Source organism: Prinia subflava, chromosome 1, assembly GCF_021018805.1.
Source record: "Prinia subflava isolate CZ2003 ecotype Zambia chromosome 1, Cam_Psub_1.2, whole genome shotgun sequence".
Taxonomy (NCBI): Eukaryota; Metazoa; Chordata; class Aves; order Passeriformes; family Cisticolidae; genus Prinia; species Prinia subflava.
In genome coordinates, this window is record NC_086247.1 from 16,369,024 (window position 1) to 16,390,107 (window position 21,084).

Here is a 21,084-nt window from a genome sequence, read left to right on the forward strand (position 1 = left end):
ACATAATGAGATACACACTCTAACTTCAAAGTCATTAGTATGAAATGCTCATTTAAATCCAAGTGAGAAAATTCAGGCCTAAAATCTTTACTGTAAGGACTGTGAAATTTAGTTTGACTTGCTTTCATCCTCAAGTTGCTTTTGCTCTCTGAAAAACTTCTGTGACCTACAGCAGACAGAAATAAATGCAGATATGCTCGTGTGACAATCCTAATGCATTGTGCCCAGTGCAGCCCTGGTCTCTTCCCACAGATGCCACCTCTGCAGCTCCACACCCCACCACTCCTTGCCAAAATCTACAAATTATGCTCAGTACAATAGCATATGTACTATACAATCTGTATGTATAGGACACAAATACGAGTCACCCTTGGCAAAGAAAAGGAGTAGTCTGAAAATAGCAGTTGTGCATCTTGACTGAAAAATGCCTGCAGGTTGGTAACAACACTGAATTACTTCAAATGGTTTTTATGATTGCTGAGTCCCTCACCAGTGGAAAAGGCTGTAATTATAAACATGCTTTGTGTCTGAATGACTTTGTCTCAGATGACTGAGAGGAATTCTGGCAATCACCAGCTGTGTGGTTCCCTCCGCTTATATTGGTTCTGGTGTCTGATCTGCATAATTGTGTCGCAGTTATTTCTTGTCAGTTTTACCATATGCAAATCCCATGCTTTGGTTGTCTGATTAGCCAGTTGGAGAACACAGCCTTGCAAAATTACTGCCTGATCGCTTGTCTATAACAAAACATTAATTATAGGTAGAATTATCCTGCCATTTCCTTGAAATGCAGATAGTCTCTCAGCTGCTTACAAATTCAGATGATAAAAATTGTCAGAAGTTATGAAAATTATATCAAATGAGACTGAATCCAGTGACAGTGAAAATGCACCTTTGTATTCCCACGTCCAAATAATATGTGTAATATACTGCCCTATACAACTTTCAGCTTTAAAAAAATAAAATATTCACAGTACATTATTTAAAGTATTGGTCCATGTCAAGAACAATAACCAAATATGTGTGTATGGATTTATATAGGGACGTATGTGTGAATCTGCACAAAAGTAATGTTTTCTGTGTGCATGTATAAACCCAAAGTATATGTTGAAAATTGGTGATTCAGGAAATAATACTGATGTCTCCTGGTAGATATCCAATTAACCAGTAGCTCAGTGAAATATGATGTTTTACAAGATAAATGATTAATTAACTTTTCTTGTGCAAGTGATAGAGATATGTGATTAAAACATCATACAGTCTGTGGTGATTTAATCCAGACAGCAACTAAGCACCGTAAAGCTTCTCACTCACTTCCCTTTCCCTGCTCCCAAGCAGGATGGAGAACAGATTTGAAAAAAGTCAGATTTGTAGGTTGAGATAAAACAGTTTAATAGAACAGAACAGGAAGGGGAAATAACAATAATATATAAATAAACCAAATAATAATAATAAAATTAAAATATACAAAACAAATTATGCACAGTGCAGTTGTTCACCACTCACTGGCTGATACCCAGCTAGTTCACAAGCAGCAGTCCCCAGCCAGTTTTCCCCTTAGTTTATATGCTGAGCATGGTGCAGTATGGTATGGAATTTGTTCAGTTGGGGTCAGCTATCCTGAAACCTTATAGTTAATTGCTTAGTGTAGATTTCAAGTCCTAGGCAACAACAGTTTCACTCCTTGTATCCATGACTCATACTCCTGCACTATTCTCCAAGAAAGACATAGTCTCTCTCACCTGTGAAAGTTTTATGATTTTTTTTTTCTATCTGTCATTCAATTGTTTTTCAAGAAGAGACTGTAGAAAATTCTGCATTGGGCTGAATCATGAACTTGATATGGGAGATTAAGCCAAGGGACAACACTTTGTTGTCATTGCTAGGAAGGAAGACAACAGAAACTGTACCTTCTGTCTCTTGGATTTTTGTCTCTTGCCTTTTTCTGCAACAAAGAGGATTTTTTTTTGCAATTCCAGAACTCACAAAACTGCTGTGTTTGTGAATAAATTTCTCCAGAAAGAAAGAGATGCCGAGTTGTCCTGGTCATATCTGACTCTCACACAGCAGTTCCTGCTCTAAAAGCTGTAATTATGTTTATAAAGATAGTTAGTAAATGGAAAGTAATAGCCAGATTTTAATGTCAGTGTTTCATAAATTTATTTCATTTCATTGGAGCACGTGTTGGCTGAGGACATCATGAGGAGTCAGACCATTAAGGTCTCGGTCTTTGAAGTATTGGTGGTGGTTCTCATGCAAAATCACATCATAGTTAAAGATTTATATTAAGCATTTTTCAAGTGAGCTTGCCATAAAGATTGGTTTTGTTCAATTCACAGTGCATCTTCCAAGTCTATTTCACCTGTTCTAGAAGACAGAAGTCTGAGGGGAAGTGCATCCCATTTGCCAAAATGATTACTTTTTCATTTCAGCAACAGATTTCTGTAAGAAGGTTTCATTCTGCTTCATTTCCAATATCTCTTTTCATCCCTCATGAATAGTTTTTTGTCCTGTCTACTAGAGATTATCTTTTGAGCTTCTTAAAATCCAATGCTAATATAAAAATAAAAGAAAACAAAAGCAACTTTTTTTTAAGAATTATTTTAACACCAAGTAAACAATACTTTGACATAAAGAATTAAGTGCTCATATTCTGAAACTGAATAGTGTTCTTATCTATAATTTTTTATCATATTTTTACTTCTCTGTTGAATCCTTAAATTGTCATTTTATCCATAACATTCATTTTCTATATTTCATTGGATATCTTAAATACAAAAAATATATTGCATTGAAAAGACATCATATCACCTGAACTTTGGCAACAAAGAAGGCCACAGAATGGATGATTAAATGCTTCCATAATGTTTATATATTTTATACCATTATAAAAATATTGATTTATTGCTCATTTTCTCTAACTAAAGTTTTGTATTATCAAAAATTTCATTGGTAGATTTTTGTATTGAGTATCACAGGAGCTGCTGGAGAAGGGCAAGACAGCATCAAATAGCATATTTTTCTTATCAAATTCTTCTTACAATTCTTCTTATCTGAAAAGTAGAAGGTACTGAAAGTATGTTTTCGATGAATGCCTATGTTAAAATCTTTTTTTAATGCCATTGGCTATGAAGGCGCAAGAATCTAACACATTTTACCGTGGGAGTATTATAATGTCATTCAAGTAACTATTCATGCACCACAAATAAATCAATAATGAACAGACTGGGGTTTATTAATACATTTATGAGTACATTTATGACCTGAATAAATATCACGACTCTCCAGAGACACAAGTTCTGAACTAGTCCTGAGCTGGAAGAATGTTAACATTTGTTTCACTTTTTTTAAAGGTATTCTAGATATTCAGACTGTATTTCCTTCACAAATATTATTTTATTAATTGAAGTGAGAGACAATAGGATAAATACATGTGAATGTGGTTTGGGCTGCTAAAGTAGCCTGAGAAAGGCATTTAGATGAATTCATTTCACTTTGCATGGCCTGATTATTCACATAGTTATGTTACACATCTCAGCTGAAGGTTCAGTAATTGGAAACTGAAACATGCTAATTCTTTGTTTAACTCTTCAAAACAGATCATAAGCAATCATCAGTGTAAGACAAGCACACTTGGTATTTTGCACTTGTACTTTGTACATTAACTTGATCACACTCTAGATGTCTGAAATGTAAAGAAATGTAAAAAGTGGATCTAGGTCCATCAGTAATTTTCAAAACAGGTTCTTTGCTCTTCTCTAGTTTGAGAATAGAAAGTAGAATTTGAAAGATAATTTTTTTTGTTAGCTTTCACCTTTCATATTGTATAAAAATGCACTATTTTAAGTCTTCAAATGGTAGTTTTAACTTTGAATCTTACACAAAGTGATCAGTTACTTTAGTAAGTTTTAAAACAGACAGATTTTTGATAATGTCCTGAGGTAGCAAGTGGCCATAATCAAATCCCACAATGTTTCTCTATTATCCTGTGCACTTCTGCTTAGTTGTGTCATAGTCCTGACTTCACACCTAAGGTGCAATTCTTACAGTAGCCAAAGAAAACAACTCAGTTGATTATACTTTCTTACATTCCTGGACCTTCCTGGGTAGATGCAAGGAAAAAAATTCTTTCGCTTTTTGATGACCATGAAAAAAAATGTGGTCTCTTGACAAACTAGCTTCTATTGCAATCAGAAATTCAAAATATTAGTTTTATAGCTCCATAGATACTTCTTTAAACATAGCAGATCAGATGAAATCTGATGCAAATATTTATTCTGTGTGTGTATGTGTGTGTAGATGAATGAGTTGAGTCATACCTGTGGAGGATGGAATGCTGGAGAGCACTTTTACTTTGCACTGTTTTTCCTGTGTTTTGCAGTTGTGTAGTGTTGGGCAGCATTCCCTGGAACACATGCTGGTGAAGGATAACAAAGGTGCTCCCGGTCTGAATTGTGAAGGCTGTAATTAGGAGTGAAAGTGGAGGTAGAATTGAATGAGTCTGTGCCAGGAAATAGTAGAATTTTAGAACTGAGAGTGGAGGTTGGGAAGGGCTTGTTGCCACACTGGTTCTTTTCCTTTACTCAGGAAACAAGATGTTTTTTCCTTATGCACCATTGTCCAAAATAATATGCTGCTTGTCCACAGACAGCTGCTGATTCCCAAGAGCATCCTAAGGCTTATAAACACAGTGTGCCTACGTGCACTGTACACAGTCCTATGCAAATCTAAAATCAATTTTATGTTCATTAGAATGACTAAACTTCTCTCTTTTTCTCAGCTATAGGTTTGGACTCTTGTCCTGAACCGCAGACCCCAAGTAATGGGATCAAAGTTGGAGACAGATACATGGTTGGAGATGTGGTGTCTTTCCAGTGTGACCAGGGTTATTCTCTTCAGGTAAGCCAAGTGTTCTATTTCAAGTGATGTCTTTCAGTTCTTTAACATGGTTGTGTTAGGTTCTGTCAGTGCAAAATGGATGCTGAACTCTTTAGGAATTGTGTACATTTGATAAGTTTACAGGACTGTTTGCTTTTCTACCAGATAGTAAATTAGAAAACTATAAATATTCCATCGGAAGTGTATAGCTTTGTGCTTCTTCTGCATTAGTGATTATAGGTCGTTATAGCAAAATATGCCAGAATGAGTAAAATACCACTAATATCAGTCTCACCTATAACAATAGTTAACTAACTAAATGAAATTTTAAACATGCTAATAATTTTAAATATTTTTTTTTACATAGTTCTGTGAAAACCTAGATCCTGGGTTTATATTTGCTGCATCAAAAATAGAAATTGAATTATATTATTTGAAGGTCGTTTTTTTAAAAAAGCCTATTTTATGTATAGTGATAGAAACAAAATAGTCTTGTCTGCTTCCAGATTTCAACTGCTCTTTTGATTTGAGACCTGTATCCAAATTTCCCCTTCAAGACAGAATTCCTATTCGTGCCTGCAGATTTCTAGCATTTCAAGAACACATGAAATATATGTCCTCTGACTGCAGCTCTGAGACTGACTATTGAAGTTTTCTTCTTATATTGCCTGGTTTTAACTAGCCACTCTCAGAAAAAGCCTGAGAAATACTTTTTGCTTCTTTGCTTTAATTCTCACCCTAAATAGAGATGTATGTGGGAACAGATCAGCCACAGCAAATGGCTGAAATAAAGAAAATGTAAAATATAGAAAATAAATAATTTAGGAGCATAGACTGTGCAAACACATATGTAAAGTTTCTTCCCTCCATATGGTTTTTCTGACTTATGCCGTCTGACTAGATGGTTTTGGAAGATATCACAAATACAGTTTTCTCTTAAGATTTTCTATTTTTGTTTGCTTTTTCTGGAAGACAAATAGAATTACATGAGGTCGATGAGCAACACAGAGCATGTGTCTACAATGAATTTAAGATGTAAAGTCTGAACTTACAAAATTTATATAGTATGTATAGTTTTATCATGTTCAACAAATTAAGTAAATCCATACTATGCAAATACTGCTTTAGTTAGACCCGTAGTTTCCAGACCTTTGATTTATACTAAAACATGCATAGAATTCAGCTGGATTCTGTTATAAGAAATAATGTTAATGGCATAGACACCATCATGTAGCGAGCTAACAGTCACAGTCTTGAAGGCATGATGCAATCCACAGTGTACAATGTAATTACTATACCTTTTTGGTTTTGTGTATTTTGATGATGTTTTAAATTATACATTCTTTTTGTTGAAATACTAATGTGCTGTATATTTTATATTTTTATATGAATTAGAAAATATTTTGTCATTTTAGGGACATTCTCATATCACTTGCATGCCTGGACCAGTAAGAAGATGGAATTATCCCATTCCAATATGTTTAGGTATGTTCAGCATATAACATTTTTCTTAACTATGCCAGAATGAGAAAACCAGAGAACTCAAAAATAATAGAAATGTGTAGTGGAAAAAAATTGGGAGAACTGGAGGAACTTAATTAAATGTGAAGATGGCCAAATTAAATAAGAGATTTTCAAAGGACCTGCACACTTATGTTGGCAAATCTTTTCTGAAATGTCCAAGCAGTAAAAGAAATACACATGTTGCTCCTTTCAACCCAAACTGTTCTATGATATGATTGTATGTGTTCTAGTCAGATATATCATCAATTCATTATCAGGAACGACACCTCCAGAGACCCTTGCAACATAGCTAATTTATTTAGGACTCATTTCCCCAGAGGAGTAATGTCAATTGTAGAAGATACTAAAATGAAATAACATTACATTTTCCTGAGTCTAATTAGTTCAGCATGAGCATGTCAACCCAGTTTCAGAAGATACATTATTTTTCAAGTTAAGTCATACACATGTCCATAATATTATTGGAAAAAGCACTGAAAATCTGTCAAAAACCAAAATGAAACTTCTGAAGTGCATTTAATTATACTCTGTATATGATGAATAAATGTGAGGAATGTAAAGCTCCTAGTTGTAATCTTTCACTGCATAGAAATGCTTTTTTGTTTGGGTTCTCTAACACTAAAAGTTATCAGGATTAGTAATCTTGAATGTATGGAAAGCAGGATGCTGCAGATCTCATGAAAGATATTTTTGCTTTGCTTTTCTTCAAGACAGTTAATATATTATCCTCTTGAGCTGCTTCACATAATCCTGTTCTTAATCCTGTGGGGTGTTAAAAACCTCCTGTGAGATACTGAGCTCCTACAGCTTAGAATATATAAATATTCAACAAGATTGAGATATTTGTAAGAATTTTTTCAGAAGTTAGTCTTCAATTTTTGTCATTATGCATTAACATATGGTTGGGAGGTCTGATGTTATAATTGCACTGCTCTTGGTAAATTCTGAAGATAAAGATGTTGTGCTGAAATTTCAGAGGTTATTTTTCTTGCAATTTTCCTTCTGTTTGCAAGCAAGGATTTTTACTTGTGTTTCAAATGATGTACAAATTTTACTTGGACAAAACAGCTAAACAAAATTCTGTTTATCAAAGTTATCATCTTTAAATATAATATGGGTGTCTAAGTTATTTTATTTAGTGATGTCATGCCTGAAAACAAAAGTAAAGATATGAATTTAGCTTAATTTCTGGAAGTATTTGTATGTGTACTTTTCCAGTTTGTTTATTTTATCTCCTTTTTAGAACAACAGGATACAAATGCAGTTTCAAGGCCTCTTGAAACACTTTTAGTACAGAGTCTTTATATAATACATTATTTTATATTATTCAGATGCTCCTTTACAAACATGCACAGTTGTCTCAGTGCTGCTGTAAGCTGATGTGTGCTGCTTGCCCATCTCAAGGGCAGACAGATTGCAGAGTAAACATTAGGGCAATGGCACTGGTGGAAGCACAACTCTTAGGAGCAGCTGATAGAGCTGGGGATGTTTAGCCTGGAGAAAAGGAGGCCCAGGGGAATCCTTATCACTCTCTACAACTCCCTGAAAGGAGGCTGTAGGCACGTGGGGGTTGGTCTCTTCTCCCAGCCAACCAGTGACAGGGTGAAAGGACAGAATCTCAGGATGTACCTGGGGAGATTTCAGGTTGGACAACAAGAGGGATCTCTTTATGGAAAGGGTGGTCAGGAGTTTCAGATCATTTCTGCACAGAATGGGCTGCCCAGGGATATGGTGGGCTCAGCATCCCTGTGGGTCCTCAGGAAGAGGCTGGATGAGAAATGTAGTGCCATAGTCTAATTGGCAAGGTGATGATTGGTCAGAGATTGGACTTGAAGATCTTGGAGGTCTTTTCCAACCTAAATGATTCTGCAGTTCTGAAATCTATTCTATTTTGGATGCATATAAGCCCCAAGTTAAAATCTACTCAATTCAGAGTTGAGACAAATTTGCAAAGTACTTGTAAATTACTTTCTTACAGATATTTAGTCGTAAAAATATGTTTGTATATTTGTTTAAATACAACCCTAGGTGTTATTCTACTGTTAATGCTCCAAGGATCTTCAGTGTTATGGATTATTTTTTTAGCTTATTTCACTCCTCTGAAAAATATTTTTGTGTTTTTTTTTTTTTTGTTTGTTTGTTTTTTAGCACAATGTGGTGGTGGCATGTCAGACTTCAGTGGAGTGATTCTCAGTCCGGGGTTTCCTGGCAACTATCCTAGCAGTTTGGATTGCACATGGACAATAAAATTGCCTATTGGATTTGGTATGTGTTCTTTTATGGATTTAAAATTGCTTTTTTATGGGTGCAAAACACTGAACATAGATTTTAAAATATTGATAATCTTTATCCTAGCAAAAAACCAAAAGTAATTATAATTCATTTGAAGAAGTTAACAAAATCTTAAAAGAAAGATTTGAAATAGAAAACCTACAAGATTCTTGGTTTTTCATTTAACATATGCCAAAATTTTCTGGTAAAGACAAAATTGTTTAATCAGAATTCAGCACAATTTTCTAACTTTAAAGGATTGATTTCTCTTTTTGTGTAGTTGTAAACCCAACAAAAAAAATAGCTATCGTGAATATTTTATGCCAACTCAATTCAGAAGTTAAAGCTACATTTTGTTAATTATTTTATCATTAAGCTTCTTTGCATCTCCTAGGTGAAACTCATAGCAGCATAGAAATGTTCTTCTTAAGGAAATTTAGAAGCCTCCTACTTAAAGCTGTCAGACTTCCTACTCAGAGTAGAATGGTCAGGAACACTGGATCAAGCCCACAGCTGGTGGAACCATCTCATTGGGGCTGCTACTCACCTAATCAATCCCCAGCCAGTAACAGATAAGGGATTGTACTCCAGATGTGGAATTCTGTACCTCTCCTTGTGCAAACCTTTAAGAAGCACTTATTTACTCAGTCTTCAAGTTTTGCAGTGTTCTTCAGACAAAAATCGTGCCATTTAGCACATCATCCACAAGCCCTAGTTTAGTATCCTCCACACATTTGTTAAGGATGCATTCTCATTTTCCAAGTCTCTTCTGAAGACATAAACCAGTGTAAGCTTCCATAGCAACCCACAGAACACTGTGCTTGTTACTGGCTGCCAACCACTGAATTATCACCCTTGGAGCCCCAAAGTTATGTTAATTTTTAACTGACTTCCTTTCCATTCATCAAGCTCATGTATGTTCAGCTTTCAAATGAGAATGTTATAGACTGAGTCAAAAGCCATAGCAGGGTGAAAGTATATTATATACACTTTTCTCCCTTTGTCAATTTAATAATAGAAGGATGTAACGGTTGGTTAATTGTTATTTTCTGTTAGAAAATCCATGTTGACTGCTCCTAAGTGATTTTTGGCTTTTATATATTTGGAAATTGCTTCCAAATAAACAAATTCCATAATTTTTCCAAGGACTGCAGCAAACCTGTAGTTGTCATTTCCCAGGTCCTTTTTGTTGTCTTAAAGGTGAATATATATTCAGAGTTTTTCAAGTCACTAGAACTTCTCTTGTTTCACCTTGGTTTTGTATAGGTGTTATCAGCATTTAAATTACATTGGCTAACCTCTCAAGTAACTTTGGGTAGATTCTATGCATATTTTATTGTGAAATGTTTATTCAAAGTTTGCCAGTAGAGTTGTTTTATCTAGTTTTTTAACACATGTGGCACTTTTTAAGGAGCATGTACACTTGGATTTTTTTCTTTATGTGCTAGTTAAATGGTGTACTGGTTTTCTTAGACAGACCTCATTGTTTTCTATTTTATACTTGCCATCTTCTGTCATATTCTATACTTGATGATACAGAATTTCTGCGTCTGTTCCAGTGCACGACATCCCAAGTAGCATTCTCTACTGCATATGTTCAGATTGTTTCCCTCCTCGTTTCAAAATCAGTTCTGTGGTATTTTTTATTAGAAATCCCATGAGCCTAGTTGACCTTCTATTTAAATGAAAGCCAATTGTTCTGCATGAGTTGTTTATATTGAAAAATATTAAACATTCTGTAACATTGGCTTAACCTGGTCTATCTGAGGGAAATACATTATATTAGAATAGCTATTTCTATATAGAATCCAATTTGTTTGTTTGCATTTTCTACAAAACACAAAAGATTACTGTCAATAATTGATTTTTTTGTCTTAGCATTTTATAGAAATAACATTTACATTTTAACTCCGCCACTACCTGAATTTCTAGATAGCCTGATGGGACAATTTGTAATCCTTCATTATGAGTCATAATGCTGTCAAGAATCTCAAATAGATTTCTGCTTGTTAAGTTATTAAAAAAAAAAATAGCAGTAGTAGGTGCATTATTCCTGTACCGAATCCACAAGAGAAAAGGATATTCAGAGCTATAAGGGAACAGGATATTTTGGCACATGATTCCAAAGACATTTTTTAATAAAGAAGAAATAATAAAAATCTGGAATATTGGTTAAATTACAAATTTATTAAAATGGTATGTTCAACTGCATCCAGAACCTGCTGTCTTTTATCCCAAATGCATTGCCATCTGCCTCTTCCCTCACTTTACTGCTATCCTGTCTCTCTTCCTATACTTACTCCTTACTCTGCTTTCTTTGCTTGCATTCTTTCAGGCTTATGTGTCCAGTAATTCTAACTTAACTCTTCAGACTACTGTTTACACTCTACATTATTAACGTACTGTATAGTTTGACTTCCATTAGGCAGGAGATTCAGCTAGGGAAGTTTTGGAAACAATTTCTTGGATAAGTGAGTTTAACCACCAAAATCAACAGTTCTGAACTGCTTTGTACTAACTGAATTTATTCACTGGATTTATGAACTGTTTTCCAGTTCATGTATAGGAAAACTAAATGCTTTGTTTTCTAGAAGAAAACTAAATTTGCACAGATTGAAACGTGCTTGACATTTCTTACCTTTTATATGTGCAATATGTTTGAAACTAAATAGAATATTAAAATAAAATTTCACTGTAGAAAGAACTGAAAAACATGACATTTGAAGAAGTGATCACTAAAACTGCTTTTAGTGATGCTGTGACTCTGATCTAGTGGAGGCACTTATGTCCAACTCTTCTGTGTCACAAATCGAAAAACTCAAAAACACCATCATGGGAAACCTTCTATAGACTTCCACTTGTTTAACTCTTTTTAGGAAGACTTTCTCCCAATTATAAGTTACAGAGCTTGTCCACTGGATATTAGCTAACATTACATAAATGTAATGTTTTTACCAATGTTTTTATTTGCATATATAAATATATTAACTACTCTTTCAAGCAGGATATCCAAAACTGCAAAAAGGCGTAGAAAAAAAATCAGTCTAACAAGCTGAAGTCTCAGACAAATAGAGGCAGGTGGAACTGGCAGAGCAAGGGATGAATATTTTTGAAGATTGATATGATTCAGAAACTTGAAGAGAGAGACAGTGCAATACAGAGAGCGGGATGACTGCTGAAAATGTATTTCTACTTTTGTGTCAAAGAAAGTTGGTAAAAGAGAAAAAAACTGACAGCAAGGTCACATGAGCTGGCAGTTAATAATGACAGCTTAAACTTTGCATAAGTGTATGGTTCACAGGATCAAATGAAAGGCCAAAATATCATGATAGAGAAAGAGCAAAGTTTGAATATAGCTTGATTCTTTGTGTAGGAAATATTTGGAAGGCTGACAAAGTCAAAGAATGACACTTAAAAGAAAAAGCTTTCTTATCACTTATAGACTGTCTTCAGATAAAGCAAGACAGAAATTATCAGGGTAACAGTAATTTAATTATGCACCTAACTTGCATATAAAATGTTTCATGCTTCAGAAAATCATTCATACACTTTATATGGTATCTGGGGGGAAAGTTCTAAAAGACAGTGAGAAACACTATTTAGGTATTACAGTTCAGGAGTTACAAAACTATTAATGACTTTCAATAATTTATCTGACATTAAATCTTTTACTTTCAGTTTTATATGAAATTGTGTTGATTGTCTTTGCCGGAAACACCAGTAGGACTCAATCATCTTTCCAATGAAGCAACTGTTTGTAGATGGCATCAGGGAGGAGAATGGTCGCCCTGTTATCCAGGAGGAGGCAGTCAGAGAGCTGCTGAGCTGCTTGGATGGTCATAAATCTATGGGCCCAGATGGGATCCATCCCAGCTGATGAGAGAGCTGGCAGATGAGCTTACAAAGCCACTCTCCATCATTTACCAACAGTCCTGGCTCACTGGGAATCCAGTGGCTCCAGTCATCTGGAAGCTACCCAATGTAATTCCCATTCACAAGAAGGATGGGAAGGAGGATCCTGGTAATTATAGGCCAGTAAGCCTGACCTCAATACCTGGTAAGGTAATGGAGCAGTTTATATTGAGTGTCATCACACAGCACGTAAAGAATGGCCAGGGTATCAGACCCAGCCAGCAGGGGTTTAGAAGGGGTAGGTTGTGTTTTATGACCAAGTGACCTGCCTGGTGAACGCAGGAAAGGCTGTTGATGTTGTCTATTAGGACTTCAGCAAGGCCTTTGACACTGTCTCCCACAGCGTGCTCCTGGAGAAGCTGGCAGCCCACAGCTTGGACAGGAGCACTCTGTGCTGGGTCAGGAACAGGCTGGATGGCCAGGACCAGAGAGTGGTGGTGATGGTGCTGCATCCAGCTGGGGACCAGTGGTGTCCCTCAGGGGTCTGTGCTGGGGCCAGTTCTGTTCAATATTTTTATTGATGACATGGATGAGGGGAATGAGTCTTTCATTAATACATTTGCAGATGACACTAAGCTGGGAGCATGTGTTGATCTGTTGGAAGGTAGGAGGGCTCTGCAGAGAGACCTGGAATAGTTGAGTGGATGGGCAGAGTCCAACAGGATGAAATTTAATGAGTCCAAACGCCAAGTCCTGCATTTTGGCCACAAAAACCCCCTGCAGTGCTACAGGCTGGGGACGGTGTGGCTGGACAGTGCCCAGGCAGAAAGGGACCTGGGGGTTCTGGTGACAGCAGCTGAACATGAGCCAGCAGCGTGCCCTGGTGGGCAAGAAGGCCAAGGGCATCCTGGCCTGGATCAGGAATGGTGTGGCCAGCAGGAGCAGGGAGGTCATTCTTGCCCTGTACTCAGCACTGGTGAGGCCACACCTCGAGTGCTGTGTCCAGCTCTGGGCCCTCAGTTCAGGAAGGACATTGAGTGCTGTGTCCAGTTCTGACCCCTCAGTTCAGGAAGGACATTGAGTGCTGTGTCCAGCTCTGGCCCCTCAGTTTAGGAAGGACGTTGAGATGCTTGAGCACGATGAGAGGATGCAATGAGACTGGTGAGGGGCTGGGAACATAAACCCTATGAGGAATGACTGAGGGAGCTGGGGTTGTTTAGCCTGGAGAAAAGGAGACTCAGAGGTGACCTTATCACTCTCTACAACTTTCTGAAACGTAGCTGTAGCCAGGTTGGCCTCTTTCTCCAGGCAGCAACTGACAGAACAAGAGGACATAGTCTCAAGGTATGCCGACGGAAATATAGGTTGGATATTAGGAAAAAGTTTTTTACAGAAAGAGTGATAAAGTACTGGAATGGCCTGCCCGGGGAGGTGGTGGAGTCACCATTCCTGGATGTGTTTAAAAAAAGACTGGATGTGGCACAAGGTGCCATGGTTTAGTTGAGGTGTTAGGGCATGGGTTGGACTCAATGATCTTGAAGGTCTCCTCTAATCTAGTGATTCTGTGATACTGCGTTATCATGCCATAGTTGCAATATATCCAGACAAAATAGAATTTTTTCTTTGTTGTAACTTATATAGAAGTATAAACAGTAAAGTATTTGAGAGCCCTATAACTATTCAGGGCATAGAATTTTCTCATGCCATATAATTTTTGTGATACTTCACCTGGTTAGGAGAGATAACTTGCTAATGGATAGTAAGATGTCTTCCTATCCCTCACGGAACCAAATAAACAGAAATTTCTGCCACCAAAACTAGCATATACCACAGTGTGTGTGTGGAGCACTCACATGTACTCCACATCTACTCTGCTTTCACAAGTCCTTGGTGTACCAGCAGAGGCTCTGCCTGCCTGATAGCCTGAGCTGCACCCGAGGCCTTTCTGCTCACTGTCTAGTCCAATTTAAAGTTTGCTGGCAGATGATAGATGTGCAGCCACACACGCATCAGGACTGGGACATATACAGACGCTTGCCAGGTAGTACATGGATTTCCACCTGGTTATTTTCTGCAATTTTCAGTGTAAGATGTATATACTTTATTTTCCCTCCTGGTTTTGGTACTGGTGGTGTTTATTTATTGACAATGTTTTTCAGGTGTCCATTTGCAATTTTTGAATTTCTCAACGGAGACCATACACGATTACTTAGAAGTTAGGAGTGGATCTGCAGAAACTAGCACTGTTATTGGGAGACTAAGTGGCCCTCAGCTACCAGCCTCTCTGTTCAGCACAACTCATGAAACCAGTTTATACTTTCACAGTGATTACTCACAGAACAAACAAGGATTTCATATTGTATATCAAGGTGAGATTTCCACATTCTTATGAGAAAACAAGGTGGCTGTTAAAGATTTTATGGGGTTTTGAGGATTCCTAAAAATAAATATGAAAGATTTTGTGTTTCAGTCCCAAGCTTTAAACACTGAGATCAAACAGAAGACTGGAGAAAGTTAAGACTAAAAAAGCAAATTAATTGCATATTTCCTTAAAATCAGGTAAAATGTCAGCAAACAGATAATTGCCAATATCTGAAGCTGATTGGCATATTAATTTGCATTGCATGCCTCTACAAAAGAAACATCTCTATTTGATGTTTGGAAGCATACTGGAATTCTAATTTTGTTTAATGGGTTCTGGAAGGTATAGATCTAAATAATATTACTGGATCAATGTAGGCTTGTGCAAATTAATGCCAACCCAAAAATCTCCAAATCCATTTTATTTCCTAGTTCACCATTTCCTGAAAGTTCTTGTTCTTTTGTACCCAAGTAGGTCTGCTGAGCTTGTAAAGATCACGAGATCATAGTTCTATTTATAGAAGTGCATTTTCATTTAAAAAGGATTAGATCACCGCTGTTCATGAAAAAAGGTCAAATGTGTATTTTAAAGTAGACCTGTTTTCATTATATGAATAACACCTAAGAGTGATTCAAAGAGATTTTACTTTAGAGCAGTCTCCTATTACTCTTTTAATAGTAACAAGTCCAAATTGATTTGAACTCTGTGTAACATTCTGGAAGTGAGCCACTGTAAAAAGAATTAGCTTTTAAAGAAAAAGTCCATTTGGGGCCTAAACTGCTCAGGACAGTAAAAATGTAAGACCATATACTATTAACAGTAACAGTAATAATTTTGGAAATGCTGTCATTTGTCAAAACACTGGAAAGTTATTTTCTGTGTTTTAATTACATAAGACAGAACTGATTCTTTCAAGCATATACTATGGGAACATTGTGAGAACTGAAAAAGCAGAGGATTCTCACCTTGCAATAAGCTTACGTAGATAGATATTTGAAACAGAGTTGAAATTTAGGCCTTGAAATACTTGGAGCATAGAAAGTTTCTGAGCTGCAAAAAATATAAAACAACCAACTATTGTATGGTGTAAGATGTATGTGTAGTGTTTATTGATTGGCTTAAGTAAATGCTTGTAAACTTCTAGCATTAACCTATTGGCTAAAAAACTTTAAAAAGGCCTTGTAACAAAGAGAACTTTGGCTTCTGTTGTTATGGTGTGAGTTTTATCCTCTTTTATGTCTCCACCTTCAGTGAGACTGATAATGGAATAAAAAATTCATGGAATGCCTCTCAGTTGTCCCATCCCATTATTGGAGATTAGATCCAACAATATACAACATGATATTCCTATACTTCCAACTGTACACAGCTTATTTGTTCTCACATTGTCAATAAGAAGACAATGTTTGAAATCCTGGAAAAATCACCAAGATGTGTGATAAAAGCTTGTTTTCAAATTTTACTTGTTCACTATAAAGTCTTTGATATTCCAGTTCATTATAGAGCCTTTTAATTCTTCTGGGAAAAATAAAAGTATAGACATATTTATTTCTCCTTTTCCTTAAAAATAAGAATATAAAACTTGACAACTCCTACTGGGTCACAAAAGCATGTCATCTGTCTCAGTGTAGTATCTTCAAGCAGCAAAAAGAAATGTTATTTTGCAGCACAGAACCATAGCTGGTTTCACTGTACTTCTCCAGGTGTAAAATCAATGATTTGATCATCACCACCATGGAACTTTGGTTACCAACATATGGGCTGCCCATGACTTTTAATTTTATTCTAATTAAAAGCTCTTGTTTTTGAGATAATTGGAATTTTTATTTTAGTGACTTTTCCACCATTATTGTTTATTTCAGCGTATCAGCTACAAAGCTGTCCTGATCCTCGACCATTTCGTAATGGTTTTGTTATTGGAAATGACTTTACTGTGGGACAAACTGTTTCATTTGAGTGTTTTCCTGGCTACACGTTGATTGGAAATTCAGCTCTGACTTGTCTTCATGGCATCAGCCGCAACTGGAATCATCCTCTCCCCAGATGTGAAGGTATGTTCCAGGTGACCTATAAACCCTTTTTAAGACTGTTAACTGAACTCATTTCAGCTTTTTGATTTACAGAGACCTGTATTTTTCCAGTGTAGTCTTTGCAGAGGAAGTATCCAATTTTGCACATTAAATTTCAGCAGAGAAGCTGAAATGTTTTATTATATGAAATCTGTGAAAAATTACCTGAGTTTACTTTTAGAAGGTTAGGCTTAAAGCCTGGAATGTGGAGACCCATGATGCTTTTAATCCAGATGAGGCAACAGAGTAAAAACTCTGGACTAAATCAAGATAAAAGGCTTCAAAATTGAATTTACCAACTCTGGCCACTTATGTTCTTCCTTATCAGTTAGAAAGAAATGTTAAAGATGGTCTGGAGTGAAATTGTCCTTCAGCCAGTGCTCTGTGAAATTGTACATATGCTTTTTCTGAATGGGATATTTTTTAAATTACATTTTTTTAAACTTTTTACATTTGTTTTTTTCACTTGTGCTTGAAAGAAATAAGAAGAAGGTTCAAGGAACTGTGACTTGCACGCAGCTTTAATTTTAAGGCTGCAGAATGACTGTGATGATTCTGTAGAGATGTTTATCTCTTCCCTAGCTATGCTGAAAGGAGCCTGTCTCCAAGCAGCAGGTAAAGAAGGTCAGTCCTCCACTTAGAGGCCCAGCTTCCCTCTATATTGAATGGTAAAACTCAGCATTGACAATGGGATCCTCATTATCATATGGGAGAGTAATGCCCCAATAAAAACCCCCAACAACAACACAACAGCACCCCACCTCTAAAAAAACTCCAAAGCCAAATGCAACCACACAAACAGAAAATAAAAAACTCCCCTGTTTTCTGGATTTTTTCATTATATTTTGCACCTGATACCCAAATTTAGACACTTAAATGAGAAGCCTCATTATTCAAAATTCCTTCTGGAGTCAGTGAGCCTCAAGAATTTCTGGGGGATGTGGTAGCTAAATTAAGATCTAATTGGTACTGAATTCAGAAGGGGAAGCCTCATCATATAAAAGAGAGATGACACCTACAGTGTCTTTTTTTTTTTTTTGAAAGGGGAAGAAGTTAATTCATTATAATTAAGTATCACCACCAATTTTCTGGATCTTGTGGAATAGTAATGTCTTCACAGTTAATGTTTTAACCACTAAACACTTAGCTTTTCCTGGTAGTTCTAGCTGTATTTTCTGTGCCTCACAATCAGAACTATTTATTGAATGAAGTGATTCTGTTTCTTTGAAATTCCTTAGTGGAACCAATAATTTAATCAGTAAATCCTAACATGTCCAAAGCATGTTGTTTCTCTGAGTATCAATTTTGATGAAGTTCCTGAACAGTGGCTGGATATTATTTGTTTCTAATTAATTTGATATGAAAAATAAAGATAAAAAAAATCCACCAACTTTATAATAGAGGTCTAAGATGCATGTTTGCTGCATGATTATAGACTGTCAACACTACTCAACTGCAAGACAAATTTCTTAAATTACATGGGGTTTTGGGCAGATATTTACTTTGGTATTTTTAGTAAAGGGTTTGTGACATTTTTATGTGCAGCAGATATTTTTGTGATTTTTTTCCCTTATTTTTGCAGGAAAAGGATAATGAGTTATCTTTGTTCTACTTGGTTTGATTTGAGATAAAGGTTTTGTGTTCAAAAGCATTAAAATGAAGTTGGCTTTTTTATGTATGCCTAGTACCAGAAATGCAGGGCATGTCTTAAATTTGTATTTACTTTAATGTCTTTATTGTAAGACAAGATATACCAAGGGTTGTTTAATTCCTCAGATTTCTTGAAGCAGACAGTCTGAATTAAATATAACTAAGCTTGCTTTCTGTTTAAACAATTTTATTCTCTTCTTGCATCCCCATGCACCTAATATTCCTTTAACCTGTGCTCAGCATCATCTAACACTCTCTGACCCTTCTTAACTCATCACCCTTGCTGTAATCTGTTTGGATTATTTTCCCTCTCCTTTTCCAAGAAATCCTGTTGCCTGACAGTCATCAGACCACATCTTCACTTCCCTAAGACCTGGCTGCATAACCATTTCTGTCTGTACTGCTCAAACCCCCTTGAGCCTTTGAGGTTAAAGCTGTAGAAAAGCAGTGCCCAAGCTGTTGAGTCTGAATGGTTGAAGTATCACTATGGGGGCCTCCCTACCCTACAGTTCAGCACCAAAGTGTGTAAACATAAACCATAACACATGCTTCTGCTAAATGCAAACATTGCACAATTCCTATATGTCAAACCTATATGTCTAAACTGTTTCTGCTAGAGATTTTTAAACATGTTTTAGAAAATCTGTGTTGCCATACCATGCACCTTGAGGGGTGGAGTGGGCAAAATAAATGCATGCAAAATAAAGCAAATTATACAATTTTAAGCTTTGCTTACTTTTCCAGAACTAGGCTCGCATAACATCTCTCTGTTATAACTGGGTGATGTCATATTCAACATACATCTGAAATCTATGCAAAAATCATCTAATTTGGAGTAATAATTTTCCAGAAATACATAGTTATGGATGTCCAGAATCTGTATGGTCACTCTTGCACTGTATGATATGTAAAATTAGTACTCTTCAACATGAATTACAGAGTGGACTCTTACTTTATATACCAGAATTTATATCCATAAATGCAAAATTACTTTTCATACTGTTGGACACAATGCCTTAATTTTGAAGTTCCCCTCTAATCCTCACTCACCCCTCAACATTTTATGTGCTTTCTTTCATGTGTTTTGGTTGGTTATCTTCTTGTGACCACACATGAAAACAATGTGATTTGTTGCTAATTTGTAGCTGGAATTTACATGAAGCCCTAACAAAGTATTTTTCAGTTGTGTAGAGAATTTCACCCTAAATGTCTATATATTTCTTTAATTGCAGTTCTGGTAGTATTTATGACTTCAGAATTATTATTTAACTATTATATTTGACCAATACTGTCAAAATAGACTTCTGACAGCACAAAGCTGAATAAAATCTTCTTTCTTTGCACAAGAACAGTCATATGCAATGTAGTTATAGTGTACCAAATGTGTTCAAAACCAGGGCTTTTATGTAGTCTAGGTAGAACACAAAAAGCATTTACTGTCTATTTTCAAAAAGTGTCTTTTTTATAGCTCTGTGTGGAGGAAACATAACTGCAATGAATGGCACCATATACTCTCCAGGATACCCCGATGAGTATCCAAACTTTCAAGACTGCTTCTGGCTTGTAAGAGTTCCACCTGGGAATGGAATCTACATCAATTTCACAGTCCTCCAAACAGAGCCAATATATGATTTCATAACTGTCTGGTAAGAACACGCTTCTTAATGTTTTTTAATTTTCATGTGACACTATGTAATCAAGTATTAATTTAAAAGAATATATTTGTGATTTTCCCCTTGAAACTGGTGTTCCCTCTAGGAGAAATGACTGAGTTGTACCAATCCATGTTTTTCAATGGACCATTCTCTCTAGATAACACTGGACAAGAAACCAAAAACAGTAATAGTGTTTCTCAGTTTGTCAACAAAAAAAAGCATACAGAGGTGTGCTGTAATCGCTCATCAACAATCAAGAGAAATAATACTTAGGAAAGGAGTGATAAGAAGTTTCAAATGTGTGTATTAGTGTTTTAGGAAAGTAGTTCTAGAAACTATAGTAAGGCAACACTGGATTCAATTCTTTCTAATTGTCTTCTTTTATTCTTAAGAGTACATAAAATGAGAGGCTCTATTTGTATTTGGCTATGACAAAAAGAATTGAACTAACAATAACTGTAAAACAATTATATTCTCTGTGTGCTTGAATCCGTGTCTGTCATGGCTCTGCATGATGACTCTCAGCAGCCTATCCCATTAATCCCTCCACCACATATTTGAAGGCATTTAATGGCTGTAGTCCTTATTTGTACACATATGTAAAAATTGTATTATATACATGATGGCTATTTAATTATGCAACTGCTGGGATACTATTTATTTATAATGCTGATCAAAAATTTTATAGCAGTTTCCAATGCAAAAATGCATTTTATTCAAAATTCAAATGCTTCAAAGCATACAACTTCCCTGCTAAAACAGAAGGGAAAAGGTCAGTATGCCAGTAATTTGGACAAACACACTACTAAAAAATTCTGAAAAT

At 36.0% G+C, this 21,084-nt stretch overlaps 1 protein-coding gene across 3 annotated transcripts in view; it reads left to right on the forward strand.

The window, feature by feature from the left end:
• Nucleotides 1-21,084, forward strand: part of CSMD3 (CUB and Sushi multiple domains 3) — a 585,345-nt gene that overhangs the window by 473,817 nt on the left and 90,444 nt on the right. For all 3 annotated transcript variants that reach the window (XM_063423509.1, XM_063423591.1, XM_063423676.1), the window contains 6 exons: nucleotides 4,781-4,899; nucleotides 6,294-6,363; nucleotides 8,551-8,667; nucleotides 14,685-14,894; nucleotides 16,750-16,938; nucleotides 20,075-20,252. In XM_063423509.1, the coding sequence (XP_063279579.1) occupies nucleotides 4,781-4,899; nucleotides 6,294-6,363; nucleotides 8,551-8,667; nucleotides 14,685-14,894; nucleotides 16,750-16,938; nucleotides 20,075-20,252 (883 nt within the window). The remainder of the gene's footprint in view (nucleotides 1-4,780; nucleotides 4,900-6,293; nucleotides 6,364-8,550; nucleotides 8,668-14,684; nucleotides 14,895-16,749; nucleotides 16,939-20,074; nucleotides 20,253-21,084) is intronic.